The 27,101-nt window shown below is 49.2% G+C and overlaps 3 protein-coding genes across 6 annotated transcripts in view; 1 reads left to right on the forward strand and 2 right to left on the reverse strand.

Annotated features, from left to right (window-relative positions):
* Window positions 1-9,645, reverse strand: part of TP73 (tumor protein p73) — a 30,638-nt gene extending 20,993 nt beyond the window's left edge. For 2 of the 3 annotated variants that reach the window (XM_015648139.3, XM_019008756.2), the window contains exons 1-3: window positions 9,453-9,645; window positions 1,889-1,984; window positions 1,105-1,228 (exon numbers count right to left, since the gene is read on the reverse strand). In XM_015648139.3, the coding sequence (XP_015503625.1) occupies window positions 1,105-1,228; window positions 1,889-1,984; window positions 9,453-9,484 (252 nt within the window). In that variant the 5' untranslated portion in view covers window positions 9,485-9,645. Of the gene's footprint in view, window positions 1-1,104; window positions 1,229-1,888; window positions 1,985-3,111; window positions 3,166-9,452 lie in introns of those variants that run through there. The other variant, XM_015648140.3, reaches the window with a different exon arrangement.
* On the forward strand, window positions 7,736-24,102 carry WRAP73 (WD repeat containing, antisense to TP73). Of its 2 annotated transcripts, none has more exons than XM_015648147.2 (12): window positions 7,736-7,882; window positions 8,909-9,061; window positions 9,621-9,737; window positions 16,746-16,818; window positions 17,610-17,713; window positions 18,501-18,587; window positions 19,107-19,241; window positions 19,328-19,405; window positions 20,667-20,772; window positions 21,255-21,380; window positions 22,103-22,294; window positions 22,586-24,102. In XM_015648147.2, exons 1-12 carry the CDS (start codon window positions 7,814-7,816, stop codon window positions 22,693-22,695), a joined length of 1,350 nt encoding a protein of 449 aa, XP_015503633.1. In that variant the 5' UTR covers window positions 7,736-7,813; the 3' UTR covers window positions 22,696-24,102. The 2 variants fall into 2 exon arrangements, with proteins under 2 accessions (XP_015503633.1, XP_018864302.1); XM_019008757.2 differs by lacking the exon at window positions 7,736-7,882 and adding an exon at window positions 7,984-8,046.
* Window positions 23,448-27,095, reverse strand: TPRG1L (tumor protein p63 regulated 1 like; the record flags this gene model as incomplete). The annotated part of the gene is made up of 4 exons (XM_015648167.1): window positions 23,448-24,826; window positions 25,546-25,699; window positions 26,264-26,440; window positions 26,929-27,095. Coding segments are annotated over 4 exons (693 nt in total), but the record flags the coding sequence as incomplete, so codon positions are not given.
* Between the last annotated feature and the right edge of the window lie 6 nt (window positions 27,096-27,101).

The raw sequence follows: 27,101 nt of genomic DNA on the forward strand, positions 1-27,101 counted from the left end.
ATGGATGGATGGATGAATGGATGGATGGATGGATGGATAGTGAGAGGGATAGACAGGAATAGTTAGGGGTAGATGCCTGACAGAGCAGGGTGACCTGCTCACTGCCACAGAGCATCAGCACCACTCTGGCATCAGTATGTGCCAAAAACATGGGAATCAGCACAGACTGAGTGGTCCCCCCACAGCCTCTCCCCTCTCCAGCCTTTCCCTCAGGCCGCTGACATCTTGTTAGCAGAGCATTTCTTGTTGCGCACCTCGGGCTGCTCCAGCCCCGCCAGGCTCGGCTTTGGTTACCGCAGGAGAGAGGGGAAAGGTGAGGGCTTGCTCAGCGAGGGGCACAGCCCCAATTAGCAGCACTCTGCCCAGCTCCTGCCCGCTGTGAAAGGCCAGGGAAGGGAGGGAAAGTGAGCGGAAAGAGAGGGAAAAAGGGCTGGGGGAGGGGAAGCAAGCTGTCAGTGAGGGAAACGGCGCCTTTCTGGAGGGAAACAGTGACTTTCTGGAGGGAAACAGTGACTTTCTGGAGGGAAACAGTGACTTTCTGGAGGGAAACAGTGACTTTCTGGAGGGAAACAGCAGCTCTCCTCAGGAAGATACAGCCAACAGCCAGGGCAGCCTCAGGGACGCTCCCGGGCACCACTGAACACGCACAAGCAGCTGGGATGTCTTGCATGCCCGCGATGCTTTTCCAAGACTTTGCCTCAGACAGAAGCAAAGGCTTCTCACAGGAAGGACAGTGGCACAGATCTGGGGCTGTGGTGGAAGCAGAGCTGCAAGCACGGCATGCCCCCCCAGCAGCTCTGCCTCTGCAGCAGCTCACAAATGGCTTTTACTCCACACCGTTTGTTGCAGAGAGAATGACACTCTGCTGCTGTCCTGGTACTCCCCCAGAGCTCTGAGCCCCCGCTGCTGCCTGCACTGATGTTATCTAACAATAAATAGCTACGGTTTTACTGACCCTTGTGCCACTGATTACAGGTGACCAGACCCTGCACCACCCCAGTGCCTCCCTCAGAGCCCCCAGAGCCCCCAGCCCTGGGTTTCCTGCAGGGAAATCAACTCTGTGCTTGGTTCAGATCTCCATTCCTGCTTTCTGAGCACACTCACCATCACCGAGTCGGTCATGCCTCGCATCTGGAACACATCCATTGTGACCTCTGTGCGGTTGGAGACCTCATTGCTGCCGGTGGGGTTGGCTGGAGGGAGGTCGAAGTAGGTGCTGTCTGGCTCCCTGAGGAGAAGGTGAGGGCACAGTCATCTTCCCAGCTCTCCAACGCATCCTGTGCCCCCCCACCCCAGCAACTCGCAGTCCCCTCAAACCTTGCCCCTTTCCCAATCTCTTCCTCTATCCTCTGATTTTATTTCCACATGGCAGAGCAGGCTTTACCTGCCAGGTAAAGCAAGCAAAGACATAGGAAATTTTGCATCCACCCAGCTACTCCAGCATATCTGTCACCTGGGGATGCTCTTATGCGAGAGGACCAAGGAAGGTAGAAGATTAAATGAAGCACAGTCCTTCTCCCTTGCTGGATTAGAGCATGAGGCCCAAAGGCCAGAAGACTTGCAAACATCTTGGTGGGGCTGGAAGATGTTTAATTTTGGAATTAAGGGTCCCAGTTTGAGGGAAGCTCTGCTCTGGCCCTGACACTGTCCCCATGCTGCCCTGGAGCACTGCAGCCAGGAAGGAGCCACCCATGAGACAGACAGTGCCATGTTGTTTGGCAAATGGAATGCCCTGAGCAGAGAGTCTGAAACCAAGGAGCAAAATTTGCCAGGTGGCAAAGGTGTCTGTGGAAAGCAGAGGATGCAAAAGATTTGTCTTTGGCTAAGAGCCACTGCTGCCTCCAAACACCCCTCGTGGGGTGTGGGGAGAATTTACCACTCCACTTACAGTGTGCTCCAGAGGTGCTCGAACGTGGTGCCTTCATCAGCTGGGGATGACTGGGACATCTTCACAGTGGGGGAGTCTGACAGAGGGTAAATCACTCTGGGGGCAAAGGGAAACAGCAGGGTTAGCACTGCCAGCGTGCTGTGCCATGCTGTGCTGTGTGTGCCATCTCACTCCAGCAAAGCAGCTGTCCAAGGACAGCCATCCCCCAGTCCCAACTCACTCCCAGCAGCACAGCAGGGACCAGAGAGCCCCAGAGCCCATGGTAAGGGACACAGAGGTCAGGGACCCCTTGTGGGGGACACACAGGACCAGAGCCCCTCAGAGCCCATCATGAGGGACCACAGCACTGGACACCCCCATGGCCCATTGTGGAGGACAATGCCCACACTCCCAGCAGTGCAGGCCAGGGCAGAAGGCAGAGATGACCCAAGCTCAGTGGAATGAATCTGTTTTTCAGCCAAAGACTCCTGGATGCTGCTGCACGGTCATAACCAGATCCACACTCAGTCCAGTCCGTCCCCCTCACCCTGCACAAAGATTCTTGGCCTCTCTCAGGCACGGGAGGAAAGCAGCCCAGCCCAGCTCTCCCTGTGTGCCCAGAGCCTCTTGGACCCAGAGTCGGAGGTTTCACAGAGCCATCTTGAGCCTGGTGCTGTCTTCTCCTATGAGCAACCATCTTCCTCCTCCCTTACCCTTGCCCTGCAAGCAGCAGCACCTCTCCCCTGCCCCGGCTGACACCCCCAGGCACATCTGGCTGCCGCTTTTACCCACGCTGGTGTTAGCATCCCACCTCAGCTGCGACATCTCATAGCGAAAACCTGACATTTCCTGCTTTTTGGGCGCCAGCTGCCAAGCTGAGGGCAGCTGCTCTCTGAGTGAGGGATGCTCGGGGTGGCCCCTCTGACTCAGCTGGGGACCTGCAGGGGACGGAGTTAAAATGAAAGCAGGGAAGCTTTCCCCGTCAGCAGATCCCGTGAGCTGCTTTCTACAAAACACAGCATCCGCAGCCACTCTGCCTGGAGGAATTGCCAGGCACAGGAGGGCACAAGAGGGCTCGTTCCTCACGGGTCCCATGTCAGGGACAGCTAACAGGCAGAGTCTGTCCTCCCGTCCGTCCCTCCACATCCCACGTTTGACACACAGGGAAATGAAAGGACCTACGGGCAGCTCTGAGAGGAAGAAAAGCCTAGAACAGATGCAGATGACAGAATAGGCGGCCTTACCCTTCATCCATGCTGCTTTCCCTGGCCCAGAGCAGCTTCAGGAAGTAGTCAGGCCTTTTCCTCCAGAGGAGAAAGCACCTCCGCACCGCCCCGGCTGTGTGGTCATCATGGGTGACACCAGCTCTAACCACGTGGCTGCTCTCGTTTTCAAAAGGCAAGAAACCTGACTATTTTAAGAGTGTTTTGGAAGTTCCCTTTCACTCTTTCAAAGCACAGCCTGGGTGTGCAAAGCCAGGCTAGTGTCTTCTCATGTTTGAGCTCTGAACTAAGGGGTACAAAGGGAAACTTGGGTGGTTGGTGCTGTTAAGGCACATCCCTGCTGCTCTGATCCCTGCTCATCCTGGAAAAGCACCTCTGCAGCAATAGTGACAGCCTGGTGCCAAGCTTTACCCTGGGTTGGTAAAGAATTTACCAATCAATTTACCTACAAATAGGTTCCCTCAAATTTGCCTGATCCAATTCCCTCTGAAAGGAGGTGCCATTTAGAGCCCTTTTTCAGGGAATGCTGGAGGCTTTCACGTTTGGGAAGGTGGGAAAGCACTGTGATGGTGAGGTCCTGCAGAAGGAAAAGTCACCCTGTGGGAAGCAGTGGGAGCTTTGTGCAACATCAAAATCAAAGGTAAATCGGGAAGAGCCTTGGAGCTTAATTCTGCATTGCTCTGAAAGCATTCCTAGTGCCATGGATGCAATTCCCGTGCCCAAGGCTGAGCAAATGGCTCCTGGGGCTGAGTTCAGGACCAGACACAGCCCAGCTCAGCTCCCTGTCCCTTCCAGCTCCCCAGTTTTGAGCCTGTTCTGCCTGTGCCCTGACTGTGTCAGCTCCCTGCTGTCAACAGCTCCCCACACCAGAAGGAAGACCTGGGTTTTCATCCTGACTTCTTCCAGCAAGAATTCTCCAGCCACACTCCATCAGGAGGATTCTCACCTCCAGAGACCCCAATCTACTTATCAAAGTGGAGATTTGCTAGCCCAGGGGAAAGGGTGCAGGAAGGAATTCTCCATCCCTTCTGCCTCGACGCGGCAGGGAGGCAGCGGGAGATGCTTGGCACGGCTGACACAGCTCGGGAGGGACCTGCACTGGATTTATTGCAGGTTTCTAAGGGAAAAAAAGACCAAAATGTGCAAACCAGGAGGTTGGTGCTAGGATCCCGGGTTGCCGGTGGGATTTACCGGCGTTCATTGGGAGAGCTGCACTCCAAGCCGACTCCAGCGTTCCCTGGATTGCTGCTTCCCTCTGTTGCTAGTCAGGGCATTGCAGGGAACCTGCACACGGGAAAAGAGCCCGGCAGCGGGGAGAGAAAGCCTGCGAACAGGTGATCCCCCACCTCTGCTCCCCGCGGGACCCGGCTCAGCCCGTGGCGGGGCTGCCACCCCCGGGATGCGGGACCCGGCGGGGTCGCACCGGGTCCGGCTCCTTCTCCCCATGAAGCTTCCCTGTGAACGGCCCCTGAAATGATTTCCAACCATCAGTATGGAAAAGCACCACGTACTCAGTTTTCCACGGTGCAGTGGAAAATCCAGCCCCAGAGACAGAGGAAGAAGGAAAAGCACGGACCAAGGTCCCGACAGCCACCTCAATTTGTGAGAACAGCTCCCTGGAGAAGCAGAGCAGATGAACCTCCGTCTACCGAGCCTTGCTTCACTCACGTGTTGTGACCACAGAGCCACAACAAATTATTAGAATGGTTATAAAATAAACTTTTTTCATCACAATGAGGACGGTGAAGGGTACCATGGGCTCTCAGCCCTGCTGGGAGCACTGCCTGCCTGCTGAGCTTCTGCACTCTCTGGAAGGAGCATCTTTGATCTCACTATCAACATTAGGGCTCAGGTTTAGCACCAGAAATGCTCAGTTTTTGTTGTCACTTGGTGATTCAATGCTATCCCGCCACTCCAACAGCCCAGAACGAAACATGACAGCGTTTTGCAGCCACCTTAAAGGGAGATAAATGCACAAACCCTATGTAAAGGGTTATGACTAATTCCTAAGGGCTCTCTGGGAGAGCAGAACTTCTGAGAGCCGTTTCCACCTCTCACACGGAGCTGCTCCATGACTTGGGAACTGACCCTGGACCTTCTCTCCTCTGCACAATGAGACCCATCAGGCTCATCCAACCCACAGCAAACAACTTAATGTTTGCAAAAAATGACAGTCCCACGGTGCTAACGCAGCCCTGTGCTATCATTCATTTGTCCCGGACTGTTAAATTCACACCTGCAAAATGAGGTTTGTAAAAGCAATAGGGAGCAAGTGAGCTTTCCTGCAGCACACTTTGAATCTCAAGACCCCTCTGTGGAGTCCAGCAGCTTATCAACAATTTTCTTTCCGAGGCAGGTTGGACAGAAATCCTCTCTGGCTGCAGTCACTGACAGCAGCTCATGATGGGGCTCCCTCCTTGGCAGCCCAGCCTCTGCCCTGCACAGGGGCAGCCAGCCGGCCCCTGCATCCCACCGGCATCCAGCCCCTCCGTTGTTTCCCCCGTTCAAGACTCCTCCAAAAGTGCATTCACTCCAGAGTTAAGGCACTTGGGAGCAAACTTTCCAAGACACTTTAAATTGTGTCGGAAGCCCACGAAGTAAAGCGGCCGCAAATCATCTTCCAGCCGTGTTATCGAGTGCTCCGGGGAGGGTCGTGCCTAGAAACTCACACACACCCAAAGCAAGGGGTTTCTTTTTATAGTTTGGTTTTTTGGGTTTTTTTCCTCCTACCTGCGTTTTGAGCTCCCCCGGAGGTCTCCCGCAGACAGGAGGATTGAGGATCTACGTTATTTACTGCACTACACTGGAGTAGCGTCCCGGTCGCCAAGGCAATGACATTGGAGCTGCTGAAAGCTGTGTGAAAAGTGAGGCAAAAGCTCTTGCGCTCCTTCCTGGAATAGGAGGCAGTTGCAAGGGGGTGGAGAGTGCTCAGCCAAGCGTGCCAGGGAATTAAAGCTGGTCACCGGCGCCAAAGTGACGCCCGGGCGAGTTGGATGCGGGAGCTGCAACAGTGGCGGCCACCCGGCAGCACCGCTGGGCTTCAGTCAGCCACAGAACCAGGGAATAACCGGCTTGTGTCGGAGGGGAGCTTAAAGATCGTCTCGTTCCACCCCTGCCGTGGGCAGGGACACTTTTCACTGTCCCAGGTTGCTCCAAATCCCGTCCAACCTGGCCTTGGACACTTCCAGGGTTGGGACACCCAGCAAAGGATGCTCATTGTAGATCAAGGGGGTTCTTCCCCTCATCAGATCGGTGGACTGAGCAGTTTTTGTGTTTGCTTTCACCCAGGATCATCTCTCCTGGGGAGGCCGGGACCACCTGCGGGATAGGGAAGGGCTCCGGGACTCCCTGCCCTGCTTCCCCTGGGGAACAGCAACTTGCCAAGGCACACGGAGAGGGGCAGTGGGTGAAGACTGAACATTTCTGATTAAAACCCATCACCCGCAAAGCTAATTATGAACTCACAGACACCGTGTCACACTACACCCCTCTCACAAAGTCCCGTGTCGCTGGTCACTGCCCTCGGTCACGCAGGAAGGCAGCGAGCACAGCTCATCCTTGGGCAGTCACTGCTTGTGCTCAGGTCCCCTGTCCCCACTCGGGGACCAACACACACCCCCTGCCCACAGGCACCCCCACATCACACGTGGGGCAGATGGTGACGGCAGAGCAGCTGTCACGTCTGTCCCTCTGTTGTGGGGGCAGAAAATGCATTCACCCCCCAAAAAACATCGGAGGGGCTGGAACCAGCTTTTGGAACCCAAATAATCCGCAATGAAATCAAGTCTCGAATCCTCAAAACCTCTGATCGTGAAGCTTCTTTATAAGTGATGGCGATTGTGGCCCCCAAACTGGGAGGGAGGAGGTCCCATCCAGGCTGTGCTGTCACTGGGACAGAAGCCAGGCTGCAGCCACCCAAAAATCCCAGGGGTACAGACCGTGGGGACAAAGGGAGGCAGTTGTGCACCCCCCTGGCTGTTCAGCCCGCGGGACCAGAGAGTTTTGGGGACACTGTGTTTTGGGAACACAGACACCCCTGTCACCCTCCTCGTTCCCCCGTGCTCTTCTGCTCCTTGGCAGCCGGCTGCACCAGGAGGGGGCTGTTTCCCAAAGGCGTATGTCCCCTGAGAGGGGTTATCTGGGATCTGCCCCTCCCCTGGTGTGCCTGTGTTTATTTATTTATTGATCGATTGATTGATTCCAGTCAGTTCACATCCTTTTTGATGGAGTGTCTCTATTGCATTTTTAGTTCCTCTGTCCTGTTCGGGGAATCTAGCGGGATATCGCACCTGTGCTCCCGTTACTGTCGGTAATTACACTGCAGTAGTGATTAGCCCGAAGGGCTGATTAATTAGCCAGAAGGGTTGATTAATTGCCCTGGGCTGTTCCGGGCGCGGGACGCTGCCCGCGGAAAGGCGCCAGATAAGGGAGGGTTCCCTGAGATTAGGAAGAGGAGGGGGAAGGAGCTCCTCAGCTCATTAACCGCGTCATTACCCAGCTCATTAGCGGCACATTTGCATACCAATGCGGCTCACGCGGCGCCTTCCCGCGCGCTTCCCGCCGCCGGGCGCCCCCTGCCGGGCCCGCGCGGGGACCACAACTCCCGGCGTGCCCCGGGGCCGCCCCTCCCGCGCGGCCCCGCCCCTTCCGGCGGGCCCAGGAGGAGCGGAGCGGAGCCGAGCGGAGCGCGGCGGGTTCGAATCCCAGCGCCGCCGCGCCCGCCATGAACTTCTCGGAACTGTTCAAGCTCTCGGGGCTCCTGGGCCGCTTCTCCCCCGACGGAAAATGCCTGGTGAGTGCCGGCCGCGGTCAGCGGGGCCGCGCGGCCCGGGACAGGGCGGTTGGCGGGGCCCCCCGGGCCGGGCCGGGCTGAGGGCGGACACGGAGCGGGCAGGGATGGAAACCCACAGCCTGCGGGCCTGAGCTCAGAGGCTGCTGCCGAGAGGCTTTGAGGCGGTAAGTGTCAATACCAGAGCCCTGAGTTAGGTTAAGTTAATCAGTAAATGAATTAGTACTTTAAATTAAATAGTACCTGGAGGGTGCCTACAGGAAAGATGGAGGGGGACTTTGTACAACGGTTTGGAGAGGCGGGACAAGGGAGAAGAGCTTCAAACTGCCAAAGGGCAGGGTTAGATGGGATATTGGGAAGGAATTCTTCTTTGTGAGGGTCCTCAGGCCCTGGCACAGGCTGCCCAAAGAAGCCCCAGGGTTCCTGGAAGTGCCCTCAGGCCAGGTTGGACCGGGCTTGGACAGTGGAAGGTGTCCCTGCCCATGGCAGGGGGTGGCACTGGATGAACTTTAAGGTCACTTCCAACCCCAAACCATTCTGGGAGTCAATAAAATAAAATAAGTTACAAGACAGAAATTTTTTAAAGACTGGCATTACTTACCCAGCAGTGATGGAATCAACAAAGATTATATTTATTACTGTAAAACTCCCTTTCCCCCTGGGTTAGTTCTCACTGTACTTTGCAGTGGAGCTCAGCGCATACAGAATCCTACACTGGTTTGGAGTGCAATTACTTTGAAGCTCATTTAGTTCAAAACCTCTGCCATGGGCAGGCACACCTTCCACTATCCCCAGTTGCTCCAAGCCCTGTCCAGCCTGATCTTGGACACTTCCAGGGATCCAGGAGCAGCCACAGCTTCTCTGGGCAACCTGTGCCAGTGGCTCACCATCCACAGGGAGGATTTTTTTTTAAACACAACATTGACCCTCTCTGAACTAAACCTGGGATCACAGTGAGCCTGGCAGGGACAGCCCTGGTGCTCCATCCAGGATCCTGCCCCAGCTGAGCCCTGTCTCCGTTCCCCCCAGGCCTCCTGTGTGCAGCACCGTTTGGTGGTTCGGGATGCGAGCTCCCTGCAGATCCGCCAGCTCTACACCTGCCTGGATCAGATCCAGTACATCGAGTGGTCCTCGGACTCCCTGTTCGTCCTGTGTGCCATGTACAAGCGGGGCATTGTCCAGGTGAGGATGAAGGCAGGACAGGGCGTGTTTCCTGCTGGGATTTGGGTGTGATGTGAGAGCTTAACATCCAGGACTAGTCTGAGGCTTTGCAGAAGCACCTGAAGTTATTGATGACACAGTTTGAGGATAACCCAGCATGCCAGGATTTTGGAAGCAAAATATCTTAGTTTGAAAAAGAATATTTAGGATAAAAACGTCTAGCAAAACAGATCAGAATTGGAGATTATCATACCAGTTTCTTACTGCAGTAGGAAAGAAATAACATACAAGCTTGTTAAATGGACTAAACCTATTTAAATGTTGGATATTCAGAATATTTGTCACTGAAAAAAAAAACCCAAACCCCTTATCATTTGCCATTTCCATGATCACCCAGAGGTGTGGGACTCACTTTTGCAGCGGGATCCAGCGCCAGTCCTTCATGGCTGTGGGTGGTTGGATGTTCCTGAGCTCCCTGAGGTGGGATGCAGGAGCTTGTTGTCAGCTGCAGGGAATCCTCCTGAGCAGAGGTTTGCATGAGCTGATGCTTCCTGCTGTGTCTGGTTGCTCCCTGCCCCAGGTCTGGTCCCTGGAGCAGCCGGACTGGCACTGTAAGATCGACGAGGGCTCCGCGGGATTGGTGGCTTCATGCTGGAGTCCAGACGGGCGTCACATCCTCAACACCACCGAGTTCCATGTGAGTGTGGAGGCAGGGTTGCTCCCCTTGGTGTCAGATGTTGCTGTCTGCCCTTTGCATCCTAAAATAACCCAAAGCCCTTAAAGCTGCAGTGGTGGTGGAGAGCACGGATGCAGCTCTGTACTCCTGTGTGTAGCTCAGGTTAACTCCAGGTTTGGTGTTTGTTATTCCACTAACATTTTGTCCTCTTGCTTCTGGTGATAAGATAGAAAATGAGCACTTAAATTTGAAGGTAAAATTGTGTGGTTTAGAACATTTTCTGATGTTTTTGCTGTTGATGGCATTCATCTAAGCAGTCTTAGAAATCCAATATGTTGTTTTCGCGGTGTGAAAAGCTCAGGATTTCTAGTTAACAAAACCCAAACTGTAATGTTTCAGAGTGATTTTAAATTTAAACGTACAGGCTTGTGTTTATTGACCTATCAGATGAGATTTAGATCCAGATCCTGAAAATATTTTCCCAGTTGTTTGATCTGACACACAGGACCCAGACTGCTGGTGGAACCACTTCTAAAATTAAAATTATGACACCTTTAATGCTTATTAAGACCAATACTGGGGAATGCTACTAATGTAGAATCCAAACTGTTTTGTGGATGGTCAATTTGTAGGAAGGCTTGTGGATTGTGACTCTTCCACCTTTTGGATTAGGGCTGTTGATTCCTGTTATTTAGTACAACAATGAAGAGTCAGAAAATAGCCAAGAACAGCATGTGAGACACTTTCTCTTTGTGTTTACTCTTTCCAAACCTGTGGAAGGGTTTTAGGTGACAGGATCTTGTGCCATAACACTGGTTAGCACAGAATTCACATGCTTGCAGTGTAAGATTCCCCCCTTTTTTGTGCAAATCCCAGTGTCAGTGGGATATGTCTGTGGATTCAGCCGTGTGTGTACAGACCCACTCGCCCATCCCTCTAGCTAGATAGGAGTGATAAGTCTAGGCATTGGTTTTCCCAGGTGTGAATTGCCCTGATAGCAGCAATAAAAATTAAAAACAAGCCCAGAATTCCAGCCTGGAGGCAGTGCAGCCATCCCTGCTGGTGGCAGGTGACAGGCAGCAGTGGAGGAGGCAGAGCTGCAGGCTGGGGCTGTGTGAGGCTCCCAGAGAGGATCTCGTGGCACGTGCGTGTGGGGGTGGACCAGTGAGGATTTATTGCCTCCCAACAGAACTTGGTTTGACCTTAGAGGATTTCATTAAGCCTTTGCCAAGTTGGCATCTGTGTTGGGATAAGTTTCCTTTCCAGCTGTAAACAGGTTGCTAAATTAGCTGTTGTCAGACAGCTGCTGGGGCTGTGCTGTGGTTGGAGCTGTGTTTACTCCCTCCCTGCTAAATCCACAGTCTGGGGGGATGTGGGCAATGCTCAGGATATTTAATATCAGTGTGTTCTCAAGTCCAGCAATTTCCTGGAGGGTTTGGGGGTTCCCTGTCAGCCAGCTCAGCTGGGCTTTGGTCACTTCCAAACAGCACCAAGTAACCACTCGTTATTCCTCAGGTCAATGTGTGAACTCCACTGAGAGCTCACAAGGAACTTTCTTATTCACTGAGTTTTTTAAAGGTTATGGTTGTGCTAATTTCTTTCTAGCAATCTGTACTTACCAGTGCCTCAGAAAAATCATTACAGAATCCCAGAATAGTTGGAGTTGGGAGGGGCCTCTGGAGATAATCCAGTCCAACCCCCCTGCCAAGGCAGGGTCACCTGGAGCAGGTGACACAGGAATGCATCCAGGTGGGTTTGGAATGTCTCCAGAGAGAGAGAGTCCATGCCTTCCCTGGGAAGATGTTCCAGTGTTCTGCCTCCATCCATGGAAAGAAAATCTTCATCATGTTGAGGTGCAGCTTGTTGTGTTTTACTTTACAGACATGGCTCATTTTCCTGTCACTGGCACCTGAAAAAGGAGTCTGGCACCATCCTCTGACACTTGGAATTCATCAGCTAATTTGTAGGGTTTCTTTGTGGTTAGTGTTCCATCTGTACTGAAATCCTCTCTGGGAGGCAGTTTCACATTATCAACATGTCCTGTGGAAGGTGTTGAACCCCATGTGACTCCTTCCAATGCCATCATGCCACCAGAATTTACAGGCACAGGTAAAGCTTAACCAGCAGCTGCAGGTGAAGAACTGAAGGAAAGAAAATGGATCCTCTTCACATTTCTGTAAGTGCTGAAAGCCAGGTTGGACAGGGCATAGAACAACCTGGTCTAGTGGAAGGTGTCCCTGCCCATGGCAGGGGGTGGGATAAGATGAGCTTTAAGGTCCTTTCCAACCCAAGCCATCCTGGAATTCTGTGATTCTCTGCTTCCTCATGACCTGGGATAAATAGTGTGAAGATATTCTGGAGTGTTTCTCTTAAGAGCTGTGCTTATAAACTACATGCTTTGTCTCATTCCATGTCAGGCCCTTAAGCATCAAGGAGCTTCTTTGGAACTCTAGCAGCAGGGAAAAGTGTGTGTTTCTGTGTGTATCCCAGCTAATCCTTAGTAACTGTGTGTGGCTGCATTGGCTGAAAAATGCTTCCTGGCGAGGAATGTACTCCGAATAATCTTCTGAAATCCGGTGCTGACAGACACTGCTATGTAAGGGGGCTGAGTGACCCAGTCAAGTCTGGGACAAGAGTTGACAGTCATTTGAGCTGTAGGTTGTTTAAAAGTGTGTTTTTGTCTGTTGAAAATCACCAGTTCTACACCTGCCTGGAGCTGTCAACATTGGGCCGTGGTTCTGGGCCTGGCGCTGGAGACTGTTTATCACGTTACCATCCAAATACGTTTTATTTCTCAGCTGTTTTTAGGCTATTCTAAAAATGTTTCTGCTTTTGGTTTGTTTTTCCACTGCAAAACAACAGCTGAAATCTTCTCAGACACCATTATTGTGAGGATTTGAGTGTGACAACTCCACTCAGTTGAGTCATTTATGCTGAAGAGAAAGTATCCCCCAAAAGGACCAGTGGAGAAGGGCTTGCTGCAGACTTAACTGACCATGGGCTGCTCTCCTTCTATAAAACAATTGTCCCTTCTCCATGAATTCACTAAGAAAGGCAATGAGCAGCAATGGAAATTTCCTGTCATTTTTGAAGCGTTCAGTTTCTTTTCACACCCTCTGTGTTTGGTGTTTCTGTTGCTCCTGATCCTGTCTGCAAGCTGTGACATAATCCTTCTAATCTTCTTCATCTCATTTATGTTGGCAATTTAAATGAGATTGTGGAATGTTCCAGGTGGGAATATGAAGGTTTTCCCTTTCTGTCACAATTCAGTTGTAAACATGATGTTAAGGGAAGGGGGTGTAAAATCCATACATTAAGCACATAATTGAGTTTCTCTGTAGGAATGTCTGAGTGGGCACAAATGGAACAAGGGAAAAGGATCCTACTTTCAGGAATCAAAATGATTTGGTTTTGAATGTTCCTAGCACTAGGTCAAACCATCAAGTTGTATGAATTGGGTGAGAGGTGACAATGGAATTATAGCATGTATCTGTGTGCTTCCTTCTGAGCCTGCAGCCCTTGCAGGGGAGAGAGTGGAGTTGAACGGACAGAGAATGACAGGATGAGAGGACACAGCCTCAAGCTCTGCCAGGGGAGGGTCAGGTTGGACATGAGGAAGAATTTTTTCATGGAAAAGCTGCTCAGGCATTAGAAGGTACTGCCCAGGGAGGTGGTGGAGTCCCTATCCCTGGAGGTGGCACTCAGTGCTCTAGGCTGGGTGACAGGGTGGGGATGAGGCACAGGATGGATTGGACTCAATGATTTTGGTGGTCTTTTCCAACCTCAGTGAATCTGTGAACAGAGGATTTTAAACAAGGTAATTTTTATGTGTGAAGGTCTCTTCCAACCCAAACCATGCTGTGATTCTATGATCTTACTAGATGTTAAAAGTGTGTTGTGGCTGATAGATGGAGTGAAGATGAAGGCTTTACTTGTCAGACACTTAGAGACATCTGGTTTAGTTGTAGTCTGGGTTTTTGCAGGTGTATTTTTGTGTGTGTGACTGTGCCATGAAGCATGTGCTGGCTGTGCTCTGTGGGCTCTCCCCAGTGCTGCAGAGGCACCGGGGCAGTTTGGTGTCCATGTTTTGGGGCACACAGGGCAGGGCAGTGCCCCCTCAGCAGCATCAGGGTGTGATGGCACCAAAACATCCAGTGCCAGGAGCACGTGCTCAACAGTGAAGAACAGGAAAACCATTATTGTCCTCCTTGAGGAGTCACTAAGCTTGACCCTTTTGGAGAAGCTGCTGTTTTTACAGCAAAAGGAGGTTTAGATTGGATATTAGGGAAAATTTCTTCATGGAAAGGGTTGTCAAGCATTGGGACAGGCCCCTCAAGGGAGGGCTAGAGTCCCATCTCTTGAGGGATTTAAAAGACATTTAAATATAGCACTTTGGGATGTGGTCTAATGGTGGCTTTGGCAGTGCTGGGAAAATGGTTGGACTCAGTGGTCTGTGAGGGATTTTCCATCCTATATGATTCTGTGCCTCCATGATGGAGCAGAGATGGATGTAGAAATATTTCAAAACAAAAGTGGCCTTGCCTTTTCTTTGGCTGAGCCTCAGGCAGGGCAGAGGCCACAGTGGGAACTCAGCATGGGTTGTGCTGTGTTCCATCTCCAGAGATGTGTGTGCTCTTGAGCTCAATGTGAGCAGCAAGGTGTTGCCTCCTGAGGCTTGGAGCAGCCAGTGTGGTCCAGGATGGAAGTGTTTGATGCCCAGCAGGCCAGGGGAGCTGCTCATGAAGCCATGTAGCAGCACTCAGATGCCTTTGTCAGGAAAAATGATGATCCAGCCCTCAGCATTCGAAGCCTGCAGCTGCTAAGCTTGTATTAAGTGGCTGGAGAATGTGTGCTGTGTGTTTTGCTCAGGGGAGGCAGGGCAGCCAGTGCATTTAGGGCTGCAATTAATAGTCCCCAGCAGTATTTCAATGCTGCAGTTGCTGCAGAAGAATGTGTGGAGGCATTGTGTTGGTATTTTTAAAGTAAATCTTGCCTGAGGAGCAGACTGACAATGCTGGGTTTGGGTGGCCGGAAGTGAGTGGCCCCAGGGATAAAAGTTGGTGAATGTTCATCTTGTGGATTCCTCCAGGAGCTGCTGAACTTAGAGGAGGAAGTTCTGCCCCTCTGCCCTGCCCAGGTGAAACCCCACATGCAGAGCTGCCTCCAGCCCTGGGGCCCCAGCATAGGAAGGACCTGGAGCTCCTGGTCATCAGAGGGATGGAGCAGCTCTGCTGGGGGGAAAGGCTGGAAGAGTTGGGATTTTCCAGTCTGGAGAGGAGGAGCTTTGGGGTGACCTCATTGTGGCCTTGCAGTGCCTAAAGGGAACTTACAGGAAAGATGGAAAGAGACTATTTCCAAGGGCCTGGAGTGACAGGACAAGGAGGAATGACACTGACAGAGGGCAGGGTTAGGTAAGATACTGGGAAGAAATCCTTCCCTGTGAGGGTGGACAGGGCTTGGAGCAACTTGGTCTACTGGAAAGTGTCTGTGTCCTTGGCAGGGGGTGGGACAAGATGAGCTTTAAGGTCCCTTCCAGCCCAAATTATTCTATGAATCCATGGAAAAAGATTACTATGCTATTTTTTCAAATCTCAGAAGTTTGTCTGATGTGTAAGGCAGAAGGGACTGTTTGGGATTCCATGGATCTCTGTTGGGGAGGCAGTGCTTACTGGAATTCTGAAGCTTGGGTTGAACCCTGTAAATCCCTGTAAATGAATTGTGTTTCCCACCAAAACTGATCATGTCAGCAAGGGAAAAACCTTCAACTTCTGTTGCAACACAGAGCCTGCAGTATTACCAGTGAAGCAGATCCACAGGCTGCTCCCTCAGCATCCTTTGTCGCCATTGAACAGTGCCAGGTACTTCAGGGAAGGATAAGGTGTGTAAAGGACAAACCTGCAAAAAGGTGTTTGAGAACCTTCCTCCTGAGACTGCTGCAATGCTGCTGGGCTGTGTGGGATGTGGGAGGAGGAGGAAATGTGGACAATGCTGGTGTTTTACCTAACGGATCAGAATTAATTTTGGTGTTCAGTAGTTGAGGGAAAGGCAGCTTTGTGATGGAGGTGCTTCATTGCTAAAAGTCATACCTGTAGCTCTTCCTTGGTACAGTAAAATGCAGGAAAACACAAGTTAAAAACGTGAGCCTGGAAACATTCCTTGCTCCAGCTCCAAATGCAAAGGTTCACGTGCTATCCTGGTGAATGCCCATGTGGCTGGGGCTGTCGTTGCTAAGGGAGAGGGAGTATTTGTTTTTAATTGGGTAATGTGCAGATGGCAAGGCAGAGCCTGGAGTGCAGCTGTGACCTTGGGGAGCTGTGGGGTGGCTAGGTTTGCAGCTGCCTGTCCTCTCTGCAGCTCTTGGTGCTTGTGGAGGCACAGTTCTCCAGAAATCCCCCAAACACCAGTGCAAAGCCTTGCTTTGCATAGCAGGTTTTGGGTGTCTGAATTTTTCGGTAATTCTGTATGGGTACCTCATTGTGTGCCCGAGGAGAGAAGAGCAAAACAAATCAGCCATCAAAGCTGAGGGTTTCTAAATGTTGTAAAATACAGCTCAGTGTTCACACTTGGTAACCTTTTCCCAAGGGATACAATGTTCTGAAGAAGCTGTAACTTGTCATCTATTCATAAAGGCAAGAAACTCCCCACCTCTCCTCCAGATTCTGTGATGAATCTGTTTTCCCAACTGCAAAGTGACTCTGGGCAATAGATTGAGAAACATTTTTGTAATGTCAGGAACTTCAGGGTTTGTGAAGAGTTTTTCTCCATATCAGTGATGTGAATTTTGTATCCCCATCTAGAGTACTCGTGTAAGCTTGGGGTAAATTCCCTGCTAACTGCCAGAAATTGGGAAAGAATTCCTCTTAGCTGCTTCCCAGGACACTGTGTTACAAAAAATAGCTGCAGAATTAATTAATCACAGAAGGTTTATTGATCCACTTTGTGTTGCTGAATTAGGTTGATATTTTTCTATTAATTATTATTTTTTCTATCTACAAAAATAACCAAAACTGCTCCCTGTCTCTGTTCTAGCTCCGAATCACGGTGTGGTCCTTGTGCACCAAGTCTGTGTCTTACATCAAGTACCCCAAAGCGTGCCAACAAGGTAAGTGTCACACACCTACCTGGGAATGGTCCTTTAATGTGACAGAAAGGGAAAATTAATGTGATGACAAACGCCATGTTTGGGAACAGGGTCTGGTCCTGTCCCTTCTGAGCAGCACCTGCAGCCAGGGTGTGTGAGTGGTGGATTCCAGCTGATCCACGTGCCTGCTCTTCACATGTGCATCTGTGTTGTGTTTGCTTCTGGGGGATCTTTTAAGGCATTAAATTATGCTGGACGTGCTTGTGATAAAAAACATTAATTCAAAGGGACTTTTGTCATCTTCTGCATATGGAAAGGCTGGAAAGGGATTGTGTCAGGGCTGTAAGACCACATGGCTGTGGTGAGCAGTTTCCTGCCCAAGGCTTGTATCCCAGAGATGACAAAGACAATTATGTATTCCATGTAAAATCCGAGAGGATGGGGAGCAATGCCTGGGAGTTGGAGACCTGATGGTTGCATAACTGATCCATTTAGCCAGGCTAAATGAAGTGGTTGTTTAAAATCTGTTTGGTTTATATAACAACTGTCAGTGGTTAGATGTGTTTTGAAGCACGCTGGAGCTCTGCATCCTGAGAAATTGTATATTCTGAGCTTAAAAATCGCTGACACAGTAAATCAGTAGCACTGTGTTTTGCCTTGATTAATGTGACCTTCTGTGAAGAGATTCTGTATTCTCTTTTATTTCTGCTTTGAATTGGGAGTAACTGTTCCTCGCTGAAGCCTCATCAGCTCTTCTGCCTTGTTGTGTGATTTCTATTTAAGCCAGGTTTAATTAATCTGTCCCGTGGCAGGGGTGGCTTTCACCAGGGACGGGCGCTACATGGCCGTGGCGGAGCGACGGGACTGCAAAGATTTCATCAGCATCTTCGTGTGCAGAAATTGGCAGCTCCTCAGGGTAAGCTCTGCCTCTCCTCCTACCCTCCTGTGGAGGTTACCTGCACATACTGCACACTACTCCATCAGAAACAGTGGGAGTAGCAAGTGCTTGGTACTTGGGACGTGTGATATAAACTGTTCACACATGGGATCAGTCCATGGAGACTGGCACTGGTCACAGGCTGGATCTGAGCAATTAAACCTCATGAAAAACTTGTCTGTATGTTGTGTCACCTCTAATTTGGGAATTCTGAGCCTCACCAGAAGCTGAGAGAAAATTTGGGAAATACCACTAAATGTTTTTCGTGTTCCTGAGCTCTTCCCTAATGAACCTTGTAGTGGAAGCTGTGGCTGCCCCATCCCTGGAAGTGTCCATGGCCAGGTTGGATGGAGCTTGGAGCAACCTGGGATAGCAGAAGGTGTCCCTGCCCATAGGAGATGAGCTGTAAGGTCCCTTCCAGCTCAGACTATTCTGGGAATATGAGATCCTGTACTGGCTTTAAGACAAGGAATTGGGCTTCCTGAATTTTTGATTTATTCAGTGTGACTAATTTAATTTTCATATGAAATGTTGTTTATTTGAAAGTATAAAAACTTTTAGCTTTTCTGTAGAGGGGATCAAAGATCCACTGAATGCAGCATGTGTTACAAGAGGACATATTTTTGTTGCTACTCTGGCATACAAAAAGCTCTTTTGTGTTTGTGGTAGCCCTTGAAAGGTTAAAACTGAACCTTCTGTCAGCTTAGGTGTAACAGCATTTGTTGACATATTTCAAATGGTTTTGTGGTTTCTTTTTTGTGGGCAGCATTTTGACACTGAAACCCAGGATCTGTTTGGGATTGAGTGGGCTCCCAATGGCTGTGTGCTGGCAGCATGGGACACATGCCTGGAGGTAGGAGGAAAAGCAAATTCTTTTCTTGAAGAGTTCAAGCTGGTCTTTGGCCATCATGTATAAAGCAGTGACTAAAACAATTAGTACTTAAAATGTTTCTTTTGAACATAAAAGGGTGTGAGTCCAGCTTTTGTTAAATATTACACTTGTATTGGGGATGGGTGTCCTTGCAAGTGGATGTCACTGTTCTGTAAACCCTCAATGACAGCATAAATTATTTCTAGTTTATCTTGTAAAACAATTGTAAACATTGTAGAAGATGCTACTGAAATAATGGAAGAATGTAAGAGTGTTCTACAGCTTTACTGATATTGCACTGCACAGTGATTTTACAGTTAATGAAAGTACTCATCCAAAAACAGAGCAACGAAGCCTCTTAACTCAGTGCTAAGAGACCATTTGTACCTTTGTATTAAACTTGCTGCATGTTAAACAGGCAATATTTGGCAGGGGTGATTTGCCTGCATGTGGTTTTTAGCAGCATTGCTGGATTTTAGAGTGGCTCTGTCTGTGTTTCAGTACAAGGTCCTGCTGTACTCCCTCGATGGGCGGCTGCTTTCCTCCTACCGTGCCTATGAGTGGCCCCTGGGCGTCAAATCCATCGCCTGGAGTCCCAGCAGCCAGTTCCTGGCCATTGGCAGCTTTGATGAAAAGGTAAGAAATGGTTTCTGCCTGTTTTATCTAAACCATTTGGAGAACTTTGCCCTAACAGTCTCCCCTTGCCATGCTTCCTGAGCCAGGTGCGTATCCTGAACCATGTGACGTGGAAGAAGATCACGGAGCTTGACCATCCAGCAACCATTGCCAGCAAGAAGACTGTAAGTGTGGGTCCCAAATTCATGGAGTCCTTAGCAGAGCTTGGATGCTGCTGTTTGTATCTCAAAGATGCTGATGAGTCCATTTCATTCTGGAGGCTTTGCTTTTTTTCCTGCTGGGGCTTGGGAAATTACAACCTGGGAATATAACAAAAATGTGGGAATCCTTTCAGATTTGATTGAATATGTCTGTGGTTGTCTCTCTTGAGCAGTAATAGATTCTCAGATGCTCCTGTCACGTGCCAGTGTATTTTGGTGTAGGTGGTGGCTGCATTACAGATTAGGGTGTGCAGCTGATGGCAAAATGGAAAGCTGAACAGGAGAGATTTGTCTCAGCGTTATACAATTCTTAACTTTAAACAGTGCTGGAACTGGATTGTGTTCAGATTTTTCACCCTGTGTGGACAGGCTCATCCAGCTCACCTAAAGGGCATTTCCTGGAACATCTGTCAGCATTGATTTTTATCCTTTATACCTGAACCTGCAAGGCCTGACAGATTCTGGGCTGTTGGCAGCAGGTGCAGAGCTGCTGTTCCCAAAATCCTGAGCTGATCTCATCCCTGGAGGTAACAAGAACAGTGTGTGGTGCTGTTTGCCATTGCAGAGGGACTGAACAGACCTCCTGGAAGAGTTTGTGTGTGGATTGTAAGCCTGCAATGTTCACATGACTCTGTCTCTTAACCAGAAGCAAGGCACGAGCCATTAAAGCACCTCAGCAAAGCTTCTCATAGCTGAAGAATGCCTTAACTTCCAGTTAGGTGTAAAATATGTCATGGAAAACAAATGGAAATAGCTCTGTTAATCTCCACTACACAGACAGGAATTGCAGTTGCTGTGTTTTATCCTGGTGCTTGTGTTTGGGAATATGTTGCAGGCACACTAAAATATTTTTGCTATTTTCCTTCTGCAGTGCTGCACTTTGTGATAGAATCAGACTAAAGATTTTTGGTTGCAAAAATGAGATTCCTGTTCCCACTGTAATTGGGGATGATTTAATTTGCTGTCAGAAATAATGGATGAGGTGCACTCCCTCAGACTTATTCTTTGGAGTGTTTCCCTGATCATGGTTCCAAATGGCCCACGATTTACTGGGAATATTGGATTCCAGATCTGCCTACTGAAGCCCTTTCCTCTGCTGATGAACCAGGGGATGCTGAGATCTACTAAATGTGTAAATGAGCCAGTGGGATGTGGGTATTTGGTAACAGTCCATGTTCAAACTCTCCGAGGTCCTTCTGTAGAGCTCTCACTTGTTTCTTTGTAGATTGTGTATAAAGAAGTGGAGAAATCCCCAACTGTTGACACAGAGAGACTTTCTTTCCCTCCAACAAGAGCATTGGCTAGTTCTCTCTTCAGCACAAAGAGTAAATGTAAGCCAAAGTTTACTCAAACCAGACACTTGAGTTTGCCTTGGGAAGTCTTTAAATAAACATTGTAGGTGAACTCTGCCCCTTGGATGGTAGAACAGATCCTCTGGATGTTCTCGAGGGCAGTAAAAATCAGTCTCAGTCTTTATGGCACTGTAAATCACCTTTGGTTAACAGTGTTTGAAATATTAGTTAAAAGAAAAAGTTAAAAGGCAGTAAAAAAAATAATCTCTAATTTTCCTTATTTAATTTGAGGAATCTCAGGCTGAATTTTCAGCCTTTCCTTTTCTGTAGGAGGGCAGGAATAGTAGTAGGGTGGCTGTAAGGATATGGTATCTTAAAGCAATTGAAATTTTGAATGGAACATCTTGGAGAAGAATAAAATACGGTCCTATCACTTCAGAGATGAGGGGTTTTAACAGTTAGATGTGAATGCATTGTCCACCCAGGCTCACTTAGTGAAATACTTTTATTTCCCATTCCAGATGACATTTCCCAGGTGCCAGTTTCTTTACAGTACATCAAACCAGTTGCTGACAGGGCAAATCCCAAAGTGGGAGTTGGGATGTTGGCCTTCAGTGCAGATAACTGTTTCCTGGCAACCAAAAATGGTAGGTTCTGACTGCCCTGCTTTAGAGGGGAAACCATGTGGGGCATGTGGGGGGTTTCCTTAGCAGAAATGATCCTTTGCACTATAAAAAGAGTCATGGCCCTGTAAAATCAGCTCTGTTGTGAGATGTGTAACTACAGAGGAATCCCAGCCTGTCTTCTAGTGTGTGTTAACTGTTGTGAACTGCCAGAACTGCTGATCAGGGCATGAACTCAGCCTTGGCTCTGTATTTAATGAAAATAGTGGGGTTTTAGGTTTCTTCAAGTTTGTGTGAGCTCACTGTATTGAAAATGAAACAAATCTTCCCACCGCCTGAGTCTCTTAAGAGGCAGAACTCTGCTCAAGCTGTAGCAGGAGGAATTCTGACTTCCTGAATAGTGAAAGTCATGGAATTAATGTTCAGTTTTTCCCTTTGGTCCTGAGGGGCTGTTTGTGCCTGGGTGCCAAAGCTCTGAGTCAGGTGCAAGACCCATCAGACAGACTAACGTGATAAAATCTAGGGACGGACTGGGAGATGAACTAGATCGCTTTTATCTTTCTTTGCAATATTTCCAAGGCTGAGTGTTTCCTGAAGGCTCTGCTTGGCAAAACTCAAGTGGTGCTAACCCTGGGCTGTACTTAAAGGTTTGCACTGTATGAATTTGTTTGTTCCTGTGCATTTAGAAAAACCAAGCGCGGTCCTTTTATCCTCCAGCTATCACACGATTGCTGCTTCCTCTGCAGATAACATTCCCAACGCCGTGTGGATCTGGGACATCCGGAAGCTGAAGCTGTCAGTGGTGTTGGAGCAGCTGTGCACGATCCAGAGCTTCCAGTGGGACCCCTGCCAGCCCCGCCTGGCTGTGTGCACGGGCAGCAGCAGAGTGTACCTGTGGTCCCCAGCTGGCTGTGTTGTTGTGCAGGTGCCTGGGGAAGGTGAGCAGCAGCTGCCACAACCTCTCAGCAACTGCTCAGTGACAAAATATTATTCCATTTATAAATTGATCTGAGTGTTATCCTGGAAATAGCTCAGGTGTGTTCTTGGAGCTGCTTAAAAATGGGTGTTTTCACCCTTGGGAAAAGAGGAGCTCATAGTGAGACACAGGAAATGTCTCAAGGACAGCACAGGGCCAGCAGGGATTTGTGTGGCTGATTCCAGCTGCCTTTTCCTCCACAGGAGCATGAGCTGCCACCTCCTTGCTGACACACTCTGATTTCTTCCTGCAGGTGACTTCCAGATCACATCTCTCTCCTGGAATTCTAATGGGGACTCCATGCTGCTCCTGAGTAAGGACAACTTCTGTGTGTGTTACTTGGAAACAGAAGAGGTAAAATAAAAGAACTAAAATGCATTAAAAATGCTCCCAAGTCTGAGGAAGAAAGAGGAAAGGAGTCAAAACCTATTGCCCAGTCTGAAGTGTTTGTATTTATAAGTTATTTATTTGAAGGAGCTCCAAGCTCAGTGTGTGAAATACTGTGACTGCATTTGAATGAAGTGATGTAACAAGTGAAATGTAAGGAATGAGTGTCTGTTGCAAGAAAACATGAGTATTAGTGGAGTTGAACATCTCTTTTTCAACACTGAACCCTTATTTTCTAAGACTGTAGCTCTGTGTGTATATAATGTATAGCTATTATTTAATTTTTCTATTTCCAATAAATATTTTGATAGTTATAAACTATAAACCTGGATCTCTGCACTTGAAAGTTTGTTTCAGTGTGATCAGTGATGTGATGTAGCAATTTATCCCAGCACAAGGAAACTGTTACTTGCACACAGATAATTTTGGGTGACAGTAACTGTACCTGGGCCACCATGGATTTATTACATGGAATCTTTGCCAGAAGGACCACAATTGACACTTCAAGATGCTGAATTATAGGTAACTGAAATGGGAGTTTTTGTCACAACTCTGGTGCCAAATAGGAGTGGATGGTTTGGCAGGGAAGGAGCCAGTTGCATATTCTTCCTTTTTTCCTGTGTCCTTCTGAGGAGGGAGCCTCTTGTTTAGGAATTTACTGGATGTTTTTTCTTTTGCTATCTAATTTCACAGCCTCAGTCTCCAGAAAATGAAGAGTGAATACCAAGTAAGAGTTAAATTTCAACTTTACTGCAAGGTTAATGAAAATTGAACAGGTAACTTAGAAAATGCATGGAAAAGCTTGGAAAGCTGGAGCCAGGATTGACTGCAACAAGAGTTTCACAAACACTCACCTACATTAAGGTCAAAAAACCTCACCAGTGCAGCACAGTGTTTATCTAGAAGATAAAGGCTCTGATGAAAGGGCATGGAGAGAAGGTCATGCACAAGGAAAAAGCTTGTTAGAGTCATCTCCTGAGCAATTACAGCTGTAATCTCTTGGGCTGCTTCTGAATTTCATCCCTGGATGAGAGGTTCAGTGCAGGAATGTATGACCCAAGGCTGACACACAGTGCTGAAAGTTTTCTCTGTCTCCATTACAAAGTCCTGGTCCAAACTAGAGCAGATTTAAGAAAAATGGCTAAGAGTATCAATCTAACCAAAACAGAATTCCTTTTCAGTTCTACAAAGAACAGCTTTGAAGGCAAACGTGTTTGTGAGGCTTTTGGCAAGGTTCTCTCACAACAGTCTTTATTCTGTGACTGCAGCAAAGAAACAGAAGTAGAGAGGAAGTTCAAGTAGGTTCTTAGAGGGATTTTTACAAGAAGCTCAGAAATGCATATTGAGTTCACAAACTGCTGCTGAGCTGGTGGAACAGTGCAGCTTTAGCAAAAGCCAGCAAATACTGTTAAAGACTGACTGACAGCTTTGAAAATTCCTAACAGGCATTAATCAGAGCACTGAGATCATGGCGATTGGAGCAGCAATTCCTCTTAAACAACACAAAGCAGTCCCAAGCACACGACAGGATTTGACACCGTACACAGGGATACAGCAGGGCCGTGGCACAAAGGTTCTGCCGTGCACTGGGAGTTTCAGCAGATTCCAATGGCACTTCATGGGCTGGGAAGAGCAGGCACTGGGACACAGAACACACCACTGCTCATTCACCCTGCACAAGGACCAGTGAGGGCTGTAGATCAAGTACAAAATACAAGACTGACACCACCCTGAGCCTGCTTCAAATCCAGCCTGTGCATTCCCAAACAACCTGGGAAGTGTTCTACAACCTCCCCCTTTCCTTTCCTTCCCCTGGCAACTTTGCTTTATCACGTGCTGTGCCCTCAGCACCCTCTCCCCAGGGTACCACCAGCAACTCACTTGCCCTTGAACAGGTGACTCGCAAGGGGGTTTAAAATCCAATTTTGCCTCTTGTCATGGAGTAGCCCAGCTTGGCCTCGTTGTTGATGAAGGACATCAGTCCCAGGTAGGTCTCGATGAGGATGGGCCGCTCCAGCACCAGCACCCCGTTAGCACTTCCTGGCACCGGGCCCTCCTTGTGGGCTTTCTTCACAGCCTGGATCAGCTGTGTTTGAAAGTTTTCCAGCTGGGAGAAAAGAAATCCCCTTGCTTTTGCATTGTATTACAAACTCTTAAGCAGCTGCTGATAGGGAATGGTGAAGGGTTAGCATTAAAGCTGTAGCTGTCAGGGCTCTATGGGCTGTGATAGTCACAGTCCAATATTTAGCCTCAATGATTCTGTTAATTTCACACAGGACACTGCTGATGTGTGACTTAAACAGGGTAAAGATTCATCACTGGCCAGGTGTTTATTTCTGACTGTGGTTCTGCCCTGATCACTGATGTGTTACGCTTAACAGTGTTCTAATTTTAGGCAGACCTTCAGAGGGAAGCACCTATTACAAAAAGAACTGAGAACCATCTTGATGAAGGTTTTCAGTGAGCAATTAAACTATCTGTTAATTAGCTGGCAGTCCTAGATGGAAAGTCCACCATCTGACAGGTAAGTAAAAGCAGAAGCAGCCTAAGATCTATTTGCTTTTTGGTTTTACAGGACTCTGCACCTTCAGAAATTTTGGCTTCCTCTGTATTTCAGCCTGCTATGGGTGGCTGGCAAAAGTGGGCAGTGGGGTCACCCTCCAAGTCAAAATTTGGAGACTGGGAAGATGGAGCTCCCAGCTCTAAATTCTACCTTGATGTAACCAATTTTGTTTGATTAATTTATGCATTGCTTTAAAATAAAGCAAATTCTGTCCACCCTATGAGCTCAGTGAGCTGCCTGGAGCAGCAGAAGCTGTTCCTTACCCGGCACAGGGATGAGATCTTCTCGTCTGCATCTGCCATGGGGTGCTCGGTGAAGGTCACGTAGGGGATGTTGGTGGACCAGGGGTTCCACCTGTTGATGAAGGAGGCACGGCTTTGCTTGTCCCACTGGATGCGGATACCGACACCTTCCCTCCTGATAGTGCAGAATGAACAGGGTAAAATTTCCCAGCCTTGGAGCAAGGTTAACTAAAAATGTTCTGTCTGGAAAAGACCTACGTGAAACTAGAAGCTATCTCGAAATACAAGTGATGGTAAATTTTACTGTAGGCAAGAAATGCAGTAATCAGCCCCTGAAATGTGCAAAGGGACATCCTTATGAGCTGAGAGCAAGAAAGGGAAGCACCTGGGACACCATGGCCATCCTTCACAACCTGTGACAGCCCCTGTGTACAGGACTCATAGCTTTCTACTCATGCTAAGGTGGTGTTACTGCTACTTACTGTATTATGTAATGGTGATGAGTTTCTGCTCCCAAATCTACTCATCTTATCTTGAAAGTCCTTGAGCAACTTGCTGTTAGTGTAGCTACTCACCACCCCAGCAAACCAGCAGCTACCCTGAGGTCTTCAGTAAAGCTTCTGGAATTGTTTGCACAGTTAAGCAAGCAAAACAAGAATTCTCATTCCAGGGGCCAAGCTGACAGCTCAATCTGTTCCAAATAACTGTGCAAGACTTACATGTGACTGGGGCTGCTTACTTGTTCAGAGATTTGGGTGGGAACTCAAACTCCCCCACGGAGATGGTGTCCACGGCACTGAGGGCAATCCTGGTCACATGCTGGCACTGCAGGCTGATGAAGTTGTACTTGCAGACCAGGAGGGACCAGTCCGTGATGAGGACAAGCCGCTCCTTCTCGTTATTCCAGTGATCGATTCTGGGGAGAGAACACGACTGAGCTTTAAGTGGTTTTGACTCCTGGTTAGAAACACTCAAGAGCTTGGCAGACAGCAGGGTTGCTGAGGAGAACAAATTTGATGCTGTATTTTCTGTTACAGCTTCTGCTTTGCATCAGCAGGGCCAGAGCAGGGCTAAGGGTCTGTGCTTTGGGTTAGTTTGTTAAAGCTACACCCGCACTTTACTGCAAGAGCGGGTTCTCTGTGGGACTGGGTTTTATAAGGGGTTAACTGGGGAGCGTCGGTCTGGATCTGGAGAACTGGCTTATAAAGAAATGATGAAATAATGATGGCTGCAGCCAGCCCGGGCCATTCCGGGCCTTGTGCGCGCATTAATATTCACCAGGTTTAATACAGAGAAGCGCTGATGTGGGACGTGAGGCTCTGGAGCATGCCCGCGGGGCCGAGGCTGCGCTGGCGCTCATCACCCCCGCCCGGAGCGCCCGTGCCATCCCGCCGCGGAACTCACTCGGTGAGCAGCCACACGCTCTGCACCTCCCCGTCCTCGGCGGGCAGCACGACCACGCGGATCTCGCTCACCGCCTGCTCGATGGTGCCGGGCTGCGGGGGGAGAAGGCAGAGGTCAGGGCGTGCGGGCCGGTGCCGGGGCTGTCCCCGCGCCCCTCCCGACGCGCACCCGGA

Source organism: Parus major, chromosome 21 (assembly GCF_001522545.3).
Source record: "Parus major isolate Abel chromosome 21, Parus_major1.1, whole genome shotgun sequence".
In the NCBI taxonomy this organism is placed as follows: domain Eukaryota; kingdom Metazoa; phylum Chordata; class Aves; order Passeriformes; family Paridae; genus Parus; species Parus major.

Excerpts from the sequence above, each read along its gene's own strand:
- WRAP73 (XM_015648147.2), top strand. The coding sequence starts at position 7,814 with ATGAACTTCTCGGAACTGTTCAAGCTCTCGGGGCTCCTGGGCCGCTTC. Across the intron at positions 18,588-19,106 it reads CATGGGACACATGCCTGGAG|TACAAGGTCCTGCTGTACTC; the intron begins GTAGGAGGAAAA and ends TCTGTGTTTCAG. Across the intron at positions 19,406-20,666 it reads CCATTGCCAGCAAGAAGACT|ATTGTGTATAAAGAAGTGGA; the intron begins GTAAGTGTGGGT and ends GTTTCTTTGTAG.